At 38.0% G+C, this 19,118-nt stretch overlaps 1 protein-coding gene across 4 annotated transcripts in view; it reads left to right on the top strand.

Annotated features, from left to right (window-relative positions):
* Nucleotides 1-19,118, top strand: part of sptan1 (spectrin alpha, non-erythrocytic 1) — a 79,588-nt gene that overhangs the window by 21,683 nt on the left and 38,787 nt on the right. For 2 of the 4 annotated variants that reach the window (XM_061876856.1, XM_061876855.1), the window contains exons 17-34: nt 1,023-1,145; nt 1,220-1,437; nt 1,544-1,636; nt 1,733-1,867; nt 2,645-2,793; nt 2,935-2,991; nt 7,242-7,440; nt 8,517-8,621; nt 8,693-8,728; nt 8,819-8,854; nt 11,517-11,564; nt 12,487-12,578; nt 13,695-13,839; nt 13,907-14,088; nt 14,972-15,071; nt 17,640-17,837; nt 18,216-18,362; nt 18,439-18,542. In XM_061876856.1, coding sequence (XP_061732840.1) covers nt 1,023-1,145; nt 1,220-1,437; nt 1,544-1,636; nt 1,733-1,867; nt 2,645-2,793; nt 2,935-2,991; nt 7,242-7,440; nt 8,517-8,621; nt 8,693-8,728; nt 8,819-8,854; nt 11,517-11,564; nt 12,487-12,578; nt 13,695-13,839; nt 13,907-14,088; nt 14,972-15,071; nt 17,640-17,837; nt 18,216-18,362; nt 18,439-18,542 — 2,167 coding nt within the window. The remainder of the gene's footprint in view (nt 1-1,022; nt 1,146-1,219; nt 1,438-1,543; nt 1,637-1,732; nt 1,868-2,644; nt 2,794-2,934; nt 2,992-7,241; nt 7,441-8,516; nt 8,622-8,692; nt 8,729-8,818; nt 8,855-11,516; nt 11,565-12,486; nt 12,579-13,694; nt 13,840-13,906; nt 14,089-14,971; nt 15,072-17,639; nt 17,838-18,215; nt 18,363-18,438; nt 18,543-19,118) is intronic. The other 2 variants (XM_061876859.1, XM_061876858.1) reach the window with 1 other exon arrangement.

Raw genomic sequence — 19,118 nt, 5'->3', positions numbered from 1 at the left:
CGATAACGAATGAAAACAAAAGCATGTTGACTAAAACAATGACAAAGTTAATTGACAATTTAGTCAATTAAAACAACACAGAAATATGTGACAAAATATCCAATCACAGTTGCATGTGGAGACGGGCGGGTGGAAAAACACAATAAGTATCCGATCAAAACTAGTATATAACGTACCTCGGGTACATAAACCCCTCCACCGCGATAAAGGGGAGGTTCAAGGAGAAGGAAGATTTTTTTTTAAAGTTGTGTGAAACTGCACAGTATGATACTCTGAGCTGTTTCTAAAAATTTAATTTCCCGATTTAGCTACTAAATATGACTCTCCCGAACTAGACAGAATTACCAAAATCAAGCTGTGCCTCTGACAGTCGAGACATAAATTGAAAACTTCCATTTCTAAAATTCCTATCTGTGCACAATTAAGCCAATATTATGTATGCCTTTGCACAGTACGTTTGTTTTACAATGGGAGTGTATATTTGTGAGTGTACCTGCACCTGCCTCATATCGCTGTGGCAGATATGTCAAGAGTCGTAGTTTGGGGCACTCACAATAGTAACACTTATTTTCCAGAAACGTGCCACATGGAACGCATCAGTCACAGTAACATAGCTTGTTGTCTTTTTGCCTCTAGTGTTTGCCAATAAAGAATATGTATTCTAAACCATGTCTGACTAGGTACTGTAAGTAGCACCTAGTATAAGTAGTTTTTGCCAGTGGACATGCATCAATAACAGTTAGAACCATGTATCAATAAGAGTTAGAACCATGTCAAACCAAGTACGGGCAAATCCCCAGTTCCTCTGAATGCAATATGATAGTGTTTGAACATGTTTCTTTCCCTAAGCAGTATTAATGATTGTGTGAATGAGGTGATACAGTTGAAATGATTTGACATTGACTGTAGAAAGCTACAATAAACTGTACCACCCTGCATGTATCGTTTCATCGCAAAGCACAACTTGAAACCTTGATTCACAGTCTGATCAGATAAAGGTCTTAACAAAAATGTGTCTTTAGGCAAAGATCTAATTGGTGTCCAGAATCTGCTGAAGAAGCACCAGGCCCTCCAGGCTGAGATCACTGGTCATGAGCCTCGTATAAAAGCCGTCTCTTTGAAAGGAGAGGCAATGGTAGAAGAAGGTATTTATTTACATTTGTAACCCACTTAATGTGTGCTACCTGAAATTTAAATCAATATGGATGGCCATCCTCAGGACACTTTGCTGGTGCAGAAGTAAAAGCAAAACTGTCTGAGCTGCACGGACGCTGGGATGTTCTAAAGTCCAAGGCCTTTCAGAGAAGGCAGGACCTTGAAGACTCTCTTCAGGCGCAGCAATACTTTGCTGATGCCAATGAAGCAGAGTCTTGGATGAGAGAGAAGGAACCCATTGTGGGGAGCATAGACTATGGTAAAGATGAAGACTCTGCTGAGGTATGTGAACACACTTTGGAGGAAAAATCGTGTCAGTGTGTCTTTTTTTCTAGTTTGTCATATTCTTGCTGCAAAGATAGCTCAGCTCATGACTTGTGTTTTACAGGCTTTACTGAAGAAACATGAGGCTCTGATGTCTGATCTGAGTGCCTATGGAAGTAGCATCAAGGGGCTGAACGAACAGGCTGTGACTTGCAGGGTAAACATTACACTACCTCTCGTTTGCACAAATGTAAATGTTATCTTTCTATTTGTTACTTTGGAAAAAATGATGTGACTCCTTTTGAATGACCAGCAACAAGTGGCACCAACCGATGATGAGACTGGGAAGGAACTTGTTCTGGCCCTGTACGATTACCAGGAGAAGAGCCCCCGTGAAGTTACCATGAAGAAGGGTGATATTCTCACCCTTTTGAACAGCACCAATAAGGTAAAGATGACATTTGATTGATGACACGCAATACGTAACATCACACACCACAATGTAAATAAACACTTAATCATGATTTAATCATTTTAAGTATGTAAGTCCTTTGAACCATATTAGAGGGTTATCTTTTAAACCAATGTCTTAAGTGATTGTGATATTTTGTTCAAATCAAATCAAATGTATCCTCTTTTAAGAATGTCATATTTTAAAAGAGTGTTTCTGAACCACTGTGCTGCAGCACATAAGTGCATTAGGTGTGCTGTAGGATTCGTGAAATCCGGAATCCTACAAAAAGGCCTGTCAGATACTGGAAGGCTAATAGGTTGCTGTCAATGCTCAAAAATGTGCTCTGCACTTGAGTTCAATGTGCAAATAATGCATAATTAATTTGATTTGTTGACATCCTATACGTTTTTGGGTTCAGAGTACAAATAACACCTAAAATTTGTAAAAAAAAAAAAAATAAGCATGAGAATGTTGATAAAAAATAACCCTCAAAACATTGAAACTTGTTCTGCAACCTGTTGTAAATGCTGCTGACACTTTAGGCCGCACCAATCACAAAACAAGCTCTAAGTCCTGGAGATTTAGAGTCGTTTGTCCTTAATGTCCTAGTTTTGTTGCTGTATTATTTCTACTAATGACATCCACCTGTTCCGCAATGGATTATGTATAAATATTGCCCTTTTTGCCAAAATGCTAGCTGTATCATTGTCGAGGCTATGATAGCTCTGCTCTGTTTGCAAGTGTTATTGAAAGCATTATTTTGTTTTGTAGGACTGGTGGAAAGTCGAGGTGAATGACCGCCAGGGATTTGTTCCTGCTGCATATGTGAAGAAGCTGGATCCAAATCAGTCCTCTTCCAGGGAAAACCTTCTGGATGAACATGGAAGCATTGGACTTCGCCAAGACCAAATTGATAATCAGTAAGACCAGCCTTTTTAAAAAATAAGTTCTCCCCCTCAGACACTTTTTTTCTTTTTTCTTTTAAATTAAAAGATCTCTCTTTTCCCTCTTCTGTCCTTTGACTGGATCTAACAATGTAATCTTGCCTTGGTATTGGTAAGGCTTGTCACCAAAGAGGCTTGCAGCGTGTCTATGCGCACAAAGCAGGTTGAAGAGCTGTGAGTAGGAACTTGTGTCTACTTCCGTGCTGTATTCCTTGTTCCCACATTTCTATCACACTTGTTTGGAATGGGCATTCCACCAAATCAATTCATATTTTATCTTTTTTTTTTTTTTGCATTGCTTTCAGAAGGATATTAAATTTAGTGTGTTTTTCATACTTCAAATTCAATTCCAACCAAACCAAAAATGCTGCAACAATTGTTATTCAAAGAAGAAATGCAGAACAGCAGGACAGAATGGTGACAGATTCTGGCCTCGAAGTGTTTCTATATATCTATCTAGTATTTATTTAATTAAAACAAACTTTACCTTGTGAAAAAACAAATTCCGCCATCAGAAATCATCAACTAAGTTTGCCCATCCCTAATTCTTGTACACCCCTCACTGAAACCATTGCTTTGTTACTGTATGTGTGTCATGACAGCAATGACTTTCTGACCAAAGTATCATTGTTGTTAGTTGTGTTTGGCAAAACCACTTTCTCAGAATGTTTGTTGGCTCCCAAACATTCCTAAAACATGCCCCCCATTCATGCATATGAAACTTGCTGGCCCTAACAAGACGATAATAATTGAACTGCACATCATGTGTGCAGATTACAGATGCCGCTAGTGGTAATTTCGTTGTCTGATGATTGTCGTCTTGTTTATTGTCAATAAGGTATTTTCCCCTTACATAAGACGATAACTAATTACAACAAATGCACGCTAAAAAGACTGTGACGAAAATAAGTTACGTTTTAGTCAACAAATAAAAAAGAGATAAACACGTTGACAGAAACTAAATCCATTAATATTTCAATGTATTTTGTAGATAGGTATGACAAGTTTGGAGTATATCGAATTGCAGGTCTTTACTAGCCTATGTGAGACGGGCCAGGACTGAGTTATGAAGGGTAACCAATAACATTCTTTTATTTGGGAGATTAATAGGAAGTTAGATCTCCCACTGCCAAAACCAAACTGTATGCATTTTAACTATTTCCTCATCATAATAATTGTGCACTTACACACTGAGAGGAGGAAATATTTTTGAAACTATGACGACATTAGCAGACGAGTCATTATGACCATGGCCACCGCGTTTATGTCTCACATGCAACAAAAGCAGGGAGAAGATACAGTGTTTCCTATATATTAATAAATTAGAGGGGACTCTTACGAACAAATTAAATTTTCCTTGCCACAAATGCATCTTTGCTGCTTCCGGTTCTTCCACGCGCATGAACAAATTATGAAAGTGTGGCAGCATGCACCGTAACTTTGCTTCATTACACGCATACACATCTATCTTGCCAGAGACGTAGAAGAAAACAAAATAGAAAAAGTGCCTAAAGAATAATTATTAAAATTGACCTGTGGAGCAAAAAATTACCAACTGCATTATACCTGACCATAAGTTCATAAAATGTTGTGTAATTTAAAAAAATATACAAAAATAAATAAATACATTTCAAAAGATTATGACTAAAACTAAGCATCTACTGTCAAAATGAACACTGAATGACACTGTATGGGATAGTCATGGTTTAGTACATACCCCAGTACAGTAAGGGAGCAGAATATCAACACAAAAAACTGCTCAACATTTTTAGCTCTAATGATTTTTCAAAGAAAACATTAAAATGACAAACTCCTGGCAGCTTATACTCCAACTGCTAGAATTGTCAAACAAAAAATAAAAATATAGACGATGCAAAAGATGGGTACAGATACTGTAGGTCAATATACTGTTACTATAGGCTATATAAATGTCTCTTTATTGGTGACAAATGATTATATATTATAAATTAGTGTAATGTATAATTGCCACAATTGTTAACAATTCATTTTATTTCTAGGTAATGCTGAGGGCCAATGAAAAACAAGCTTTGGGCACTTCGGTCAGCTATTTAGGTGCTTTTCGTCTTACCTGAAATGCCCTTTCTCTGTATTCACTCGTTGCAACTTTCAAATTTGTTACTTTTTGTAGTGCAATGCCAGTAAAGGTGATTGAAAAAACTCCCAGTTGCTCGTCAGTTCAGGAATATTCTTGAACTTTTTTATTAAAGCGCCTGTTGCCAACGTCTTTTCACGTAAATCTGTTGTCCCGTCATAGCGGCCCTGTTATTGGCTCTGATAAATAAACTGCTGTTGGTATTCACCTGACTATAAAAAGGTGATGCTGACTTCTGACACTTAAAATACAACAAACCTTCTTACAGTATCCATACGTGGGAGTTGTATACATATTATCCTCTATAAGAGTGCTTATAAGAACTTTGTGCATATGTTTACGTTTGCCATAAAGTATGGAGTATGGAAGTAGAGCAGAGCACGGAAAATGCTTACTTGTTTTTTTTTTATTTTACTCTGTGTAATGTGCTGCTATTATCAATAAAGTTATATCTATCTGATGTAATCTTCTCGGCCAGAAAGATAATATTAGGTTTCTTGGGTTAAATTATTGCTCTGCTTCTCTTCTTGCATTCCCAGTCTTCTGCCCGCCTCAGCCACCATAGATGTTTTTTTCTTACAATCTTTGGATCCCATGTACTGTACATCTGGTGTTTTAGTCAAGTAGTAGGCAGCTTCGAATAGATAGGAGAAGAGTATTCATGGTCCTGTGTCATTAGTTTTATTGGGTTAAAGGGGCTAGCTACAGCAAGAGATAAGATAGCTTTTGGCTTTTGACTTTCTAATGCACAACACAATGGGATAGAAAAACAATCTGACTGAAAAACATGAACAGTCATTATAGTATCTGTAAAGTATTAGTTCACATTTCATGTTTTGTCTGTACACAACTAGTTCGACAGTGTACGTAGTATCATTATAATAGCAGTCATCATCAATATTATAGTGATTCAATCAAAGGATAGTTGCGGCCACGTTTCCAATTGATTTTGGGTAAGCACAACACTTATGTCGGCATAGCTTGGCTCCAAGTTCCCGATCTACACTGTTCAGTCACCTCAAACTCTTGGCGTAGGTCTGCACCTACGTTTCAGCCTCTCTTCTTGTTCGCGTCTATAACCACCAGTTCATCCTCTCTATATTCATGTTCAAAAAGATAAGGTTGGGAATCCTCTTTTTTTTTTCTCAAAAATACTCGTCCTTGTTGTCTGTTACCAAGTCTGCCATGATTAGAATGCACTCGCGTTTGCTTCCGGAAGTAGGAACACACATTTGTTTCCGAAGGTCGGAAGTGCGCCACTATGAAAACGAAAATAAATGCGCTGAGGTAATGTTTAAAATGAACAAAACACAGTAAATATTGAACAAATCACATATTATTATGAATCTGTCTGTTACTACATTATAGATATACTTGCAATGTGTAAATACAATGTTGACTTTTTGAAGTTGTTTTATCGGGCTTTGAAGGATACAATAGTGACTCCCATTAGCCGCGTTTTGCCAGCACTTTTTTTTTAATCTTCTTTAGAATCCTAAAAATAAAAGACAGGTGTGATCTTGTCTCTCATTATGGTTGTGAACAATAGGCAAAAATCCACAAAAAGTGCAGTTCCTCTAAGTTTTTGCTTTTACTACTTCTCTTCTTACCTTCCCCCTTATCCACCGTAAATGTTTTGTTCTTAGAACCCTTTGGATCCAATGTACATCTGGTGTTTTTAGTCAAGTAGTAAGCAACTTAAAATACATAGAAGAGCTTTTATAGTCCTGTGTCATTTTCAATCATTTTTTTCAAGTATAGGACATCTGACGCCCTCCCCTCATGTGTGCTGATGTCATTTATTGCCATGTGTCATTTTGCTGTAATCAACTCCGTTTGAAACACACTTTGTATTCTTCTACATTCAATTTGCCAAGCATTGCAAGGGTAATTTGATCTTTGAACATATCAAGTCAGTATAGAAACAATAAGCATCAGCTTGAGCTGGTAATGGTGATATACACAATACGCATTCATTGTGATATATGTTGAAGCCATGTTCATTACGGCATAGCTCGGTTGGTAGAGTGGCCGTGTCAGCAACTTGAGAGTTGCAGGTTCGATTCCCGCTTCTGCCATCCTAGTCACTGCCGTTGTGTCCTTGGGCAAGACACTTTACCCACCTGCTCCCAGTGCCACCCACACTGGTTTAAAAATGGGTTTCACTATGTAAAGCGCTTTGATTCACTAGAGAAAAGCGCTATATAAATATAATTCACTTCACACTTCATTACGGGAGAAACACACTGCACGCCAGCGTTTTCATGCCAAAGCATTTATTTTTGTTAATGGAATGCTTTTGTCTTGGCAGGTATGGAACGCTGTTAGACCTGGGCGAGAAACGCAAGAACATGTTGGAGAAAAGCTGCAAGAAGTTTATGTTGTTTCGCGAAGCAAACGAGCTTCAGCAGTGGATCAATGAGAAGGAGAATGCTCTCACCAACGAAGAGGTGGGCTCAGACCTGGAGCAGGTGGAGGTCCTACAAAAGAAGTTTGACGATTTCCAGAAGGTACTATTCCCTAACAATGTACAAATGTTTTTGTTTTTTGTAGAGTGCATGTTTTTCCTGTATTTTGTCCCAAGAGGTAAGGTACACCATGGACTGGTTACCAGAAAATCACGGGGCATATACAGTTGTGGTCAAAAGATTACATACTATTGTACAAAACATAATGTCATGGCTGTCTTGCGTTTCCAATCATTTCTACAACTTATTTTATGAATTTATTATGGGTCTACTGAAAATGTGACCAAATCTGCTGGGTCAAAAGTATACATACCGCAATGTTAATATTTGGTTACATGTCCCTTGGTAAGTTTCACTGCAATAAGGCGCTTTCGGTACCCATCCATAAGCTTCTGGCAAGCTTCTGGTTGAATTTTTGACCACTCCTCTTGACAAAATTGGTGCAATTCAGCTAAATGTGTTGGTTTTCTGACATGGACTTGTTTCTTCAGCATTGTGCACACGTTTGAGTCAGGACTTTTGGAAGACCATTATATAACCTTAATTCTAGCCTGATTTAGCCATTCCTTTACCACTTTTGAAATGTGTTTGGGGTCATAGTCCTGTTGGAACACCCAACTGCGCCCAAGACCCAACCTCCGGGCTGATGATTTTAGGTTGTCCTAAAGAATTTGGAGAATTGTCCCGTTTACTCTCTGTAAAGCACCAGTTCCATTGGCAGCAAAACAGGCCTAGAGCATAGTACTACCACCACCATGCTGGACTGTAGGATTGTGTTCCTGGGATTGAAGGCCTCACCTTTTCTCTTCCAAACATATTGCTGGTTATTGTGGCCAAACAGCTCATTTTTTGTTTCATCTGACCACAGAACATTCCTCCAGAAGGTCTTATCTTTGTCCATTTTTGTACTAACGCCTTTTAGAACTAAGAAGTCATGCCCCAAAACTCAGAAAAACAGACACGTTTGTTTTAAGCATCTGTTTTGGGTCATTTCCATAATAGTCCTTACACAAAATAATGTGATTAAATTAAGTAGAATAGTATGGCTTAATAAGATGTAGGATGTGTATGTGGCCTGGCAGCAAAATAAAAATATTTGTTGTTTTGTGGTTTTGCAGGACCTCAAGGCCAATGAGTCCCGCTTGAGGGACATCAACAAAGTGGCTTCTGAGCTGGAGTCTGAAGGTCTCATGGCCGAGGAGGCACCTCTGGTTCAATCTCAGGTAAGATTTACTCACCTGTCTCACTGTTTCCATTTCAAGTGTGCCTTCATTTGCTCTTTCTTCTTTTGCAGCAGCAGGAAGCGTTAGGTGCGGCGCCTGGCAACATGGTAAGCTACATTACATGTCATTGTATATTGTATGTGATACTTAAGAAAAATATATACATTTACCATAACCATGTCTTATTTATTCGATAGGAGGAAACTGATTCCAAAGGTGCATCTCCATGGAAGGTATTTGTTCCTGAACTGCTCCTCTTTTGTTGGACATTGGCTTACATTTAAGTCTGCAAAGGCTATGCAAGAAGAATAGTTTGCCTTGTAAAAACACAAAGTAGACAAATGTTTGTCATTTTTTCAAACTTGAAGTCCTGATTATATTATTCCATGTAGCTTTTATAAGTGCCATGTCACTTTCTTTTCATTTCCATCTCTGAATGTATCAATATGCATATCTATACTCCTAATGTAATAACGCTTATGCCTTGTTTACTTCCAACATGGTTAAATAAGGGTTTCTCAATATTATATTAATAGTGGATATCAGTCTGATGTCAGCAAAAAAGCAAGTATCTGATTATATTGGCTTGCATTTTAAATCTCAGCTATAAGGCCTCCATCCTGCAGCGTGTTCACTTGTGCAAAATTGGACAGCCAGTTAACATCTAAATTGGGTCGCAGGGTATACCGGTACTAATAAAGTACCACAGTACTTATGAATTATGACAGTACTGTTCTGCCTTCAAAACTGACGATTAAGGTGAAGTTGTAAACGCAAACGCCGCACTGCAAGCTCTGCTTTAAAACATGCCTTACCAAAGGTGGCGGTACAGTATTACCACCTATGCTTCAAACTTAGGTAAATATTTAAATAACAAACATTCAGATCTGTACAAAGAGTTTGAAGAGCAACCCCGTTTCCATATGAGTTGGGAAATTGTGTTAGATGTAAATATAAACGGAATACAATGATTTGCAAATCCTTTTCAACCCATATTCAATTGAATGCACTACAAAGACAAGATATGTGATGTTCAAACTCATTAACGTGCCAAAGTAGTTGGTTAAGGTCATGTTTACCACTGTGTTACATCACCTTTTCTCTTAACTAAACTCAATAAATGTTTGGGAACTGAAGAAACTAATTCTTGAAGCTTTGAAAGTGGAATTCTTTCCCATTCTTGTTTTATGTAGAGCTTCAGTAGTTCAGCAGTCCGGGGTCTCCGCTGTCGTATTTTACAATTCATAATGCGCCACAAATTTTCGATAGGAGACCGGTCTGTACTGCAGGCGGGCCAGGAAAGTACCCGCACTCTTTTTTTTTTTTACGAAGCCACGCTGTTGTAACGTGCTTAATGTGGCTTAGCCTTGTCTTGCTGAAATAAGCAGGGGCGTCTATGAAAAAGACGGCGCTTAGATGGCAGCATATGTTTTTCCACAACCTGTGTGTACCTTTTAGCCTTAATGGTGCTTTCACTCATGTGTAAGTTACCCATGCCTTGGGCACTAATGCACCCCCATACCATCACAGATGCTGGCTTTTGAACTCTGTGTCAATAACAGTCTGGATGGTTCGCTTCCCCTTTGTTCCGGATGACACGATGTCGAATATTTCCAAAAACAATTTGAAATGTGGACTCGTCAGATCACTTTTCCACTTTACATCAGTCCATCTTAGATGATCTCGGGCCCAGAGAAGCCGGCGGCGCTCCTGGATGTTGTTGATAAATGGCTTTCGCTTTGCATAGTAGAGCTTTAACTTGCACTTACAGATGTAGCGACCAACTGTATTTAGTGACAGTGGTTTTCTGAAATGTTCCTGAGCCCATGTGGTGATATCCTTTAGAGATTGATGTTGGTTATTGATACAGTGCCGTCTGAGGGATCGAAGGTCACGGTCATTCAACGTTGTTTTCCGGCCATGCCGCTTATGTGGAGTGATTTCTCCAAAATCTCTGAACCTTTTGATGATATTATGGAGCGTAGATGTTGAAATCCCTAAATTTCTTGCAATTCCACTTTGAGAAACGTTGTTCTTAAACTGTTTGACTATTTGCTCACGCAGTTGTGGACAAAGGGGTGTACCTCGCCCCATCCTTTCTTGTGAAAGACTGAGCATTTTTTGGGAAGCTGTTTTTATACCCAATCATGGCACCCACCTGTTCCCAATTAGCCTGCACACCTGTGGGATGTTCCAAATAAGTGTTTGATGAGCATTTCTCAACTTTATCAGTATTTATTGCCACCTTTCCCAACTTCTTTGTCACATGTTGCTGGCATCAAATTCTAAAGTTAATGATTATTTGCAAAAAAAAAATGTTCATCAGTTTGAACATCAAATATGTTGTTTTTGTAGCATATTCAACTGAATATTTGTTGAAAATTATTTGCAAATCATTGTATTCCGTTTATATGTACATCTAACACAATTTCCAAACTCATAAGGAAACGGGGTCTGTAGCTCCTCTGCTATCTCAAGGCATTCAATCGATCACAACCAGACTCTTTGGTTTAGACAAACCAAACAATGAACTGGATGAATGAGTGTAATTTATTCAAATATGAGTGATGATGTATGAGTGTGATATTTGTTACAATGTTGTTATTAATTGTACTTAGGTGCAAGTTAGTAAGATAGAAAGCATGAAATCAGAAAACAAGATACTTTAAAAAAGCATTTATTAGCTTTAGCATCAGCCTGCTAAACCCATTAGCATTAGGCTCACTGATTTGAGCTAACAAAACAAATCTGCATGTAATGAGAGTCCAGTATTTGTGATGTGATTTAACAGTTTACTACCTCCTGTAATGTAGTGCTTTTTACGCCAGTAAATTAAGCTTTTAAAAAGTGAAATACTATCAACTTGTAAACTGTCTGCCTTTTTTTTGTCAATAGAACATACGTCTGGCCGTTCAAACAACCGCTAACTTCAACACCATCAAGGTAAGCATACCCACACCTTAAGATTTTCACCTATGTATTTCATGAAATACTCGAACATAAAGTGTTTGTGCAACTATGGAGTAACACTGTAAACACTTAACCTAACACAACCCTTTTTATTGTCCTGTATAAGTAATTTAGCATTTTCACCCTGTTTGATTAGAGAGGGGGAAAAAACATCACATAGTCCTATTTAATAAAGCATCAGTTAATAATAATTGAATAATTTGTGATGACAAATTGAATGTGGTCTTCAGATGATTTAAGAAAATGGAACATAGGAAAACGTTGCTAAGGTTGAACTGTTAGTGATCATTGATCGACGCACTGCAATTATGTAGAATGCCACTTGATTGATAGGGCTGCTGGAAAAAAAAATGTCATATTGGAATTCTTATTTATTACCATTTTAAGTTGTTTAAAAAAATTTAAAAAGTCGTTTTTATTTTATTTGTTAGCAGCCAAAATGAGTATCTGAAACCTGTAACCTGTTATTAAAATGTTTTATTATAATTTATATACCAACTAATATATTGTGAGAATCGGTTGTAATCGAGAATTGTGTTGAATCGCAAATCAATTCTGTATCGAATTGTCACCCTTAGAATCTGATTAAATTGAATCAGGAGTTGGTGTAAGATGTACATCCATATACATTAAATATTACATCTCATGTCATTGATGACCAGTACTATAGAAATGTTGACAACTTTGACAATGAAATGTCACTCACCGCATTTTAAAATGCTTAACAGTGATGCAGTTTTACACCAAGGAACACACAACAATAATGAAAGAAATGCTTTGTATTCAAATGTAACAGTTGTAGTGCAAAATGTAAAGGGCAAGTACACCCTTGAGTCGGATGAATCTTCCTATTTGTTTTTTAAGGTACTGACAAGCCCATTGTTTGATTATGCAGGAACTGAACAACCGCTGGAAATCGCTGCAGCAGCTGGCTGAAGAGAGAAGCAATTTGTTGGGTAGTGCCCATGAAGTACAGCGATTCCATAGGTAACAATCATCAACAAACATTTTACACGTCAACACAGACTGTATTTAGAACGCCATAACTCAATCATGTCCAATAGTCCTCATCCGTTAACCAATGTAAGTTAGAAATATCTACCCGGACAGTACTGAAAAAAGATGATCATTTTCACACATGCTACTCATTGAATATTAGAATTGGTATTACAGGTATGTGGAAAACAGAGATAGATACGCTGGATTCATACACCAGGCCAACACCAACACCAATATTTTCCAAAAATTCTACTTTAGAACACCTCTGATTATCAATATAGTCAAATATTACATGCACTATGCACATTATATTTTATATATTTTGCATGGATTACAGGAAACCACATAAATGTTTTTTTAATGTACATGTATTTTACAAATCTAACACTGCATGGAATACAATGATCACTTGTTAATAACTTTATTACTGGTGCTGTTAAGTAAGATTTAAATCCATGCGGTAAAGACACAAACACTGACTGAATGATCACTTTTTCACAACTTTCATCCTGGTCGGAGTTTTCCAAAAACAAGCTATTTTTGGGCAGTCAACTATTTTTCTAAATACCCATGTGCTTGTGGACAATAACCACAGTTACAGCTGTCAAGATTTTTGGTGAACACAGATGACTCTTTAAGTAGTATTTGAGACGGTATAGCTCGGTTGGTAGAGTGGCCGTGCCATCAACTTGAGGGTTCCAGGTTCGATCTCTGCTTCCGCCATCCTAGTCACTGCTGCCGTGTCCTTGGGCTAGACACTTTACCCACTTGGTCCCAGTGCCACCCACACTGGTTTAAATGTAACTTAGGTATTGGGTTTCACTATGTAAAAGCACTTTGAGTCACTAGAGAAAAGCGCTATATACATATAATTCACTTCACTTCACATTGTGTCCAGCATGAAACGTGTTTGAAAAGTCATATATGCTGAAAACATATGTGTCTGTCGAAGGTTGGAAGTTTTGTGCAACAAACAAATCAGACACTTGAACAATTTTAGCAGAAGATTTGACAGCATGTCTTGTTTCTTTAAACTTCCATTATTTGGACAGCCCCATCATTAAATGTTTCTCTCCTAAATAACGAGCAATCTGTTTCCCTCAGAGATGCAGATGAAACGAAAGAATGGATTGAGGAGAAGAACCAGGCTCTCAACACGGACAACTACGGTCACGACTTGGCCAGTGTTCAGGCTCTGCAGCGTAAGCACGAAGGCTTTGAGAGAGACCTGGCAGCTTTGGGTGATAAGGTAACTTTTTTGTTTGGCTCATGTCAAAGAAGTTGACATATGTTCTCATGCTGGCTGTCCTTTCCAGGTCAACTCTCTCGGTGAGACAGCGCAACGTTTGATCCAATCCCACCCAGAAGCAGTGGATGACATCCAGGAGAAATGTACTGAGCTTAACACTGCCTGGAGCAGCCTAGTAGGACGCGCTGACCAACGTAAGGACAAACTTGGAAACTCGCATGACCTGCAGCGCTTTGTCTCGGACTTCAGGTGAGAGCAGTTGTTTTGAACACCTGCATGTTACAAGAAACTTCATGTACACCAGGGGTCGGGAACCTTTTTGGCTAATAGAGACAAAACGCCAAATATTTCAAAATATATTTCTGTAAGAGCCATATAATATTATTTTTAACACTGAACACAACTAAACACGTGCATTTTTAAGTAAGACCAACATTTCTAGAGTATAATAGGTCTCTTATTCTTTTTAATAACATTGTTATTCTGGAGCTAACTGTGGAGGGGGCGTGGCCTGCGGGCCTGCAGCGACAGGTGCGTAGATGGCCCACCTGGGCCTTGTTATCTAATCACTGGTCGCTCTGTTATAAGCAGCAGCCAGGAGGAAAGACTGGGTTGGGGCTGGAAATACAATTGCTGGAAAGCAACTGAGAGACTTATTCAAAAATAAAACAATATTGTAACCCGGAAACAGGCTCTCGTGTCGGTGCTTGGGGGTCTGAAGAACCCCCGGGAGGGCAAGCCCCACACTAACCAATAATAAATAAATAACTTCTTACCATTAACGCAACTTCTTGAACAGGTGCGGTAGAAAACGAATGGATGGATTAAAAATGCATGAGTTTTTTTTAATATTTTGAACATTATTTTTAACACTGTGATTACAAGTGGAATTATTCATTACTTATCATGTTAAGCAGCGTCAGCTCAGATTTATCAGAGAGCCAGATGCAGTCATCAAAAGAGCCACATCTGGCTCTAGAGCCATAGGTTCCCTACCCCTGCTCTACACACTAATGTACTTTGTCTTTATGTACACAGTAATGTAAATTAATATGCCAGTTATATGATTAACAACATTCCTCCATAAAAACAGCTTGTTTGTTTGTGTTAAACCTGCTATATTTCTACACAGAGATCTCATGTCCTGGATCAATGGAATCCGAGGATTGGTTTCCTCAGAGGAGTTAGCTAAAGATGTGACTGGAGCTGAAGCCCTTCTTGAACGACACCAGGTGTGGGATGAATAATAGTATTTTTTTGGCGTTGAATTTCAGTGTTACTTATTATCCCATAACGCTGCTAAATGGCTACTTGATGTAAATGGTGACAGAACCAGTACTTTAAAAAAAGAAAACAACTATGTTATCAAAAGACATGGCCCTTTTTTATTTGAGAGGAATTTTGTGACATAGAATAGTAATTTAGGTACCGTATTTTTCGGAGTATAAGTCGCTCCAGAGTATAAGTCGCACCTGCCGAAAATGCATAATAAAGAAGGAAAAAAACATAGAATAGACATTGGAAAGGCAATTTAATATAAATAAATAAAAGTGAACAACAGGCTGAATAAGTGTACGTTATATGACGCATAAATAACCAACTGAGAACGTGCCTGGTATGTTGACGTAACATATTATGGTAAGAGTCAATCAAATAACTATAACATATAGAAAATGCCATAAGTTTACCTAACAATCTGTCACTCCTAATTGCTAAATCCGATGAAATCTTCTACGTCTAGTCTCTTACGTGAATGAGCTAAATAATATTATTTGATATTTTACGGTAATGTGTTAATAATTCCACACATACCGGTAAGTCGCTCCTGGGTATAAGTCGCACCCCCGGCCAAACTGTGAAAAAAACTGCGACTTATAGTCCGAAAAATACGGTACTTTAAAAATACAATTGACCTATTAACCAATATAAAATCAGATCTACAACAAATTGTTCTAATTATAACAAAACCAGCAGTAATACACAACATTGGGGATGTTTTGGTAATATTTTACAGTACTTGAAGTGTATTCATTCCACTGATTATGTCCAAAAACGTAGCTCTTTTGGAGCAGAAATAGATCATTGTGGCAATGTTGTACTAGCATTACAGCACTGTTTGGTAGTTCATCCTAAAAGTAAGAGTTGTGTATTCTTTAAAAATAAATAATTACGTACAATATGTTGTTGATACAGCATCGCCTTCAAGCACTTGTTGCAGTTGGCTGACTGAGCATTTTTAGGTGAAGTACAAACACACTTTCCTGTGTCTCTGAGCATTTTAGCGTTATGCACACAAGTGTAATACGTCACCGCAGTTGACTCACCACTAACTATACCCACATTTTTCACTCTTTTCAGTGCCACTAAATTAGTAGTAATTTTAACACCTTATTAAGGCACTGATGTTTACTACTTTTTTCCTAAATTCTTCCGTTTATGTTAACGCTGTTGCATTTATGCTACTGTCTTTCGGTACCCATTCTTTATTGTTTTCCTGTTTAGTGTTATAGCGCTGGTATGTTGGGTAAAACAAACATCTGCCCAGTGTGAACACTCATAACTTCCTTGGTGCACAGCCAGCCTACTTTCACCAACAGTGGACCAAGACCACTTAAAGCGATGGGTCTGGGGCTACTTGTTTGGTTGATGTGAACTCATTTCAATGATGAATACAGTATGAGGGTTTTTCAAGGTCTAAAGTAAGGCTGCAACAATTATTTGATTAGAAAAAGTATTCGATTTGTGTCTTTTAGATTCGATCAATCGTTTAATGAATAGTAAAATAATAAATACAATTTTGAAAATCCACACTGCTAGGACTACCCGGAACTTAATATATGCCGACACAGTTTTCGCACTGCCGCTCCAATAGAGCGCACATGAGTGGTGGTGTGTGAGTGCTGTGATGTGTGTGTTAAGGTGAGCAGCGGAGATTTTTTTATTTATTTTTCATTAATGCAAACATGTTAAGATTGAAATTTCAATGTTGATTATGTGCGTTTATTACTAAAAAGACAGAAGGTTACAGTAAACAGAATTTTTTTTTATTTCTGCTATTTTCCCTTAAATTGAGACTATAAAGTGCTTTTATCTGATTGATTACTTAAATAATAAATTGCTGCAGCACTCGTCTAAAGGTTTCATTATGCTTCATTGTAGTCACTATGCCCACCCTTCTGATAGCCTCAATCTATTTCACGAAGGTGAGTTGTGTAACCGTTGCATGAGTGCAGGTAGAGAGGATGGGCTTATTTTCAATGCTTGTTTGGGCTGTGGAACACTTGGCCATAATGAAGTTATGTAATTGGGGAATAAATAAACTTTTTGAGAATTATATTTTTTAGTGCAAAACAAACAAGCGTTACTGGAAACAACACATTCAGTAATTATTTGCACATAGTACGCAGTACATGGAGCCAACAGTCGGTATGCAAATGTTGAATAACTTGCTTTCTGTCATACAAGATTTGTGCATTTGAAGTATAAATTTGTGACTCCGGCTCTTTTGTTCTGGGGGAAACCCTCTTCAGATTCGGTTGACCAATCACGGCTCTGCGGTCGCGTTTAACGTAAACAATTTTTTTTTTTTTGGAGTGCGTGTCAAGGTCCATCAGGGGGAAGAGCAAGTTGTGTATGCTGGTGCTTTGACACAGTATCATATTGAAGCCTCTCTCAACCCTCACACTTTGGAAAGTTCTGTAAAGACAGTACAGTTCAAAATCTGCAAGTGTGAACCGAACCTTTATAGTACAACAATCCATCATATGCTCACTTTTTTGTCCATATGTCTATGTTTGCAGGAGCACCGCACCGAAATAGATGCTCGTGTTGGTACCTTCCAGGCCTTTGAGCAGTTTGGACAGCAGCTTTTGGCTCAGGGTCATTATGCGAGTCCAGACATTAAGCAGAGACTGGAGGCTTTGGACAACGAGCGTGCGGACTTGGAAAAGGCCTGGGTGCAGCGGCGCATGATGCTGGACCAGTGCCTCGAGTTCCAGGTAAACAATGGATGACTAGAACTGTGTCGCCAAAACTTGTTTGTTTCCTGTGTATGCAAAGCAGGAACAATATCTTTACTCTTGATTGCTCTAATGGAACAACTTTCATACTCGCAGCTTAACAGTTTCCTGATATTCTCAACCAAACCAATGTGTTTGGAGCATAAACCAATGTTTTAGATAGCCAAACACTTGAGAAGCTTAAAACAAATAGGAATAAGTATTGTTGAATGTGTATAGTTTTACATTTAACATCTATGTATAGATCTATGCAATAGCTATGTTCGTATGTATTTATGATACAAGAGCTGCATTCAAATAAATGTATGTGTTTAACATCTGTATTCAACTATTAATATGCATTGATGTCTTCAACAGCTCTTCAGCAGGGATTGTGAGCAGGCTGAGAACTGGATGGCAGCTCGAGAAGCCTTCCTTGCAAGTGATGACAAAGGAGACTCCCTTGACAGTGTTGAGGCGCTCATTAAGAAACATGAAGATTTTGATAAGGCCATAAATGTGCAGGTGATTGTCGCATGCTTTTGTAACCTTCCGTGATGACTGCTTTTGTTTCTGCAAATCAATCTTTCTCAATACACAGGAAGAGAAAATAGCTGCTCTGCAATCCTTTGCAAACCAGCTGATTGGGGCAGACCATTATGCCAAACCTGAGATCCTAAATCGCCGTGATGAAGTTCTTGACAGGTTGGTATTATTTTCACGTCACTTTTGTTTCACTTAAATATATTTTTATTTGAAGACACAGTAAATGCCAAAGACTATAAAAATGGGACCCACGTTAGTTACAAACAAGTCAAAGGTGAGGATTGGAACCTTGATTAGCCATTCAAACCTGTTTGTGTCAATTGTTGTGCATGTTATCAGATCAAAGTCACTGGCGTATGTAAACTTTTGAACAGGGTCATTTGGGTACTTTCTTTTGTCATTTTGATTTAAAAATAGTAAACACATTTGTTTGCCAATAAATAGCTTCACATAACCATTAAACATGAGTGGAAGAAAGGTTTTTGTGTTATCATTCATATTCTCTAACGAATGGCCAAGAAGTCATAAATTCTCCCAGGGTATGTAAACATATGAGCACAACTGTATATAACTATAAGAAATTAAATATTGTATACGTACACATGTAATCTGCAAGAGTAGATATTGGTTGATATGTTTATTGTTTAATACAGTTGTGATCAAAATTATTCAACCCCCACACAATTTTGGTGTTTTAGCAAGTTGGACATTTATTCCGTATTTTGTTTATAGTCA

Source organism: Nerophis ophidion, linkage group LG17, assembly GCF_033978795.1.
Source record: "Nerophis ophidion isolate RoL-2023_Sa linkage group LG17, RoL_Noph_v1.0, whole genome shotgun sequence".
Classification (NCBI taxonomy): Eukaryota; Metazoa; Chordata; class Actinopteri; order Syngnathiformes; family Syngnathidae; genus Nerophis; species Nerophis ophidion.
Note: the sequence above shows the minus strand (reverse complement) of the source record. Positions and strands in the feature narration are given on the sequence as shown.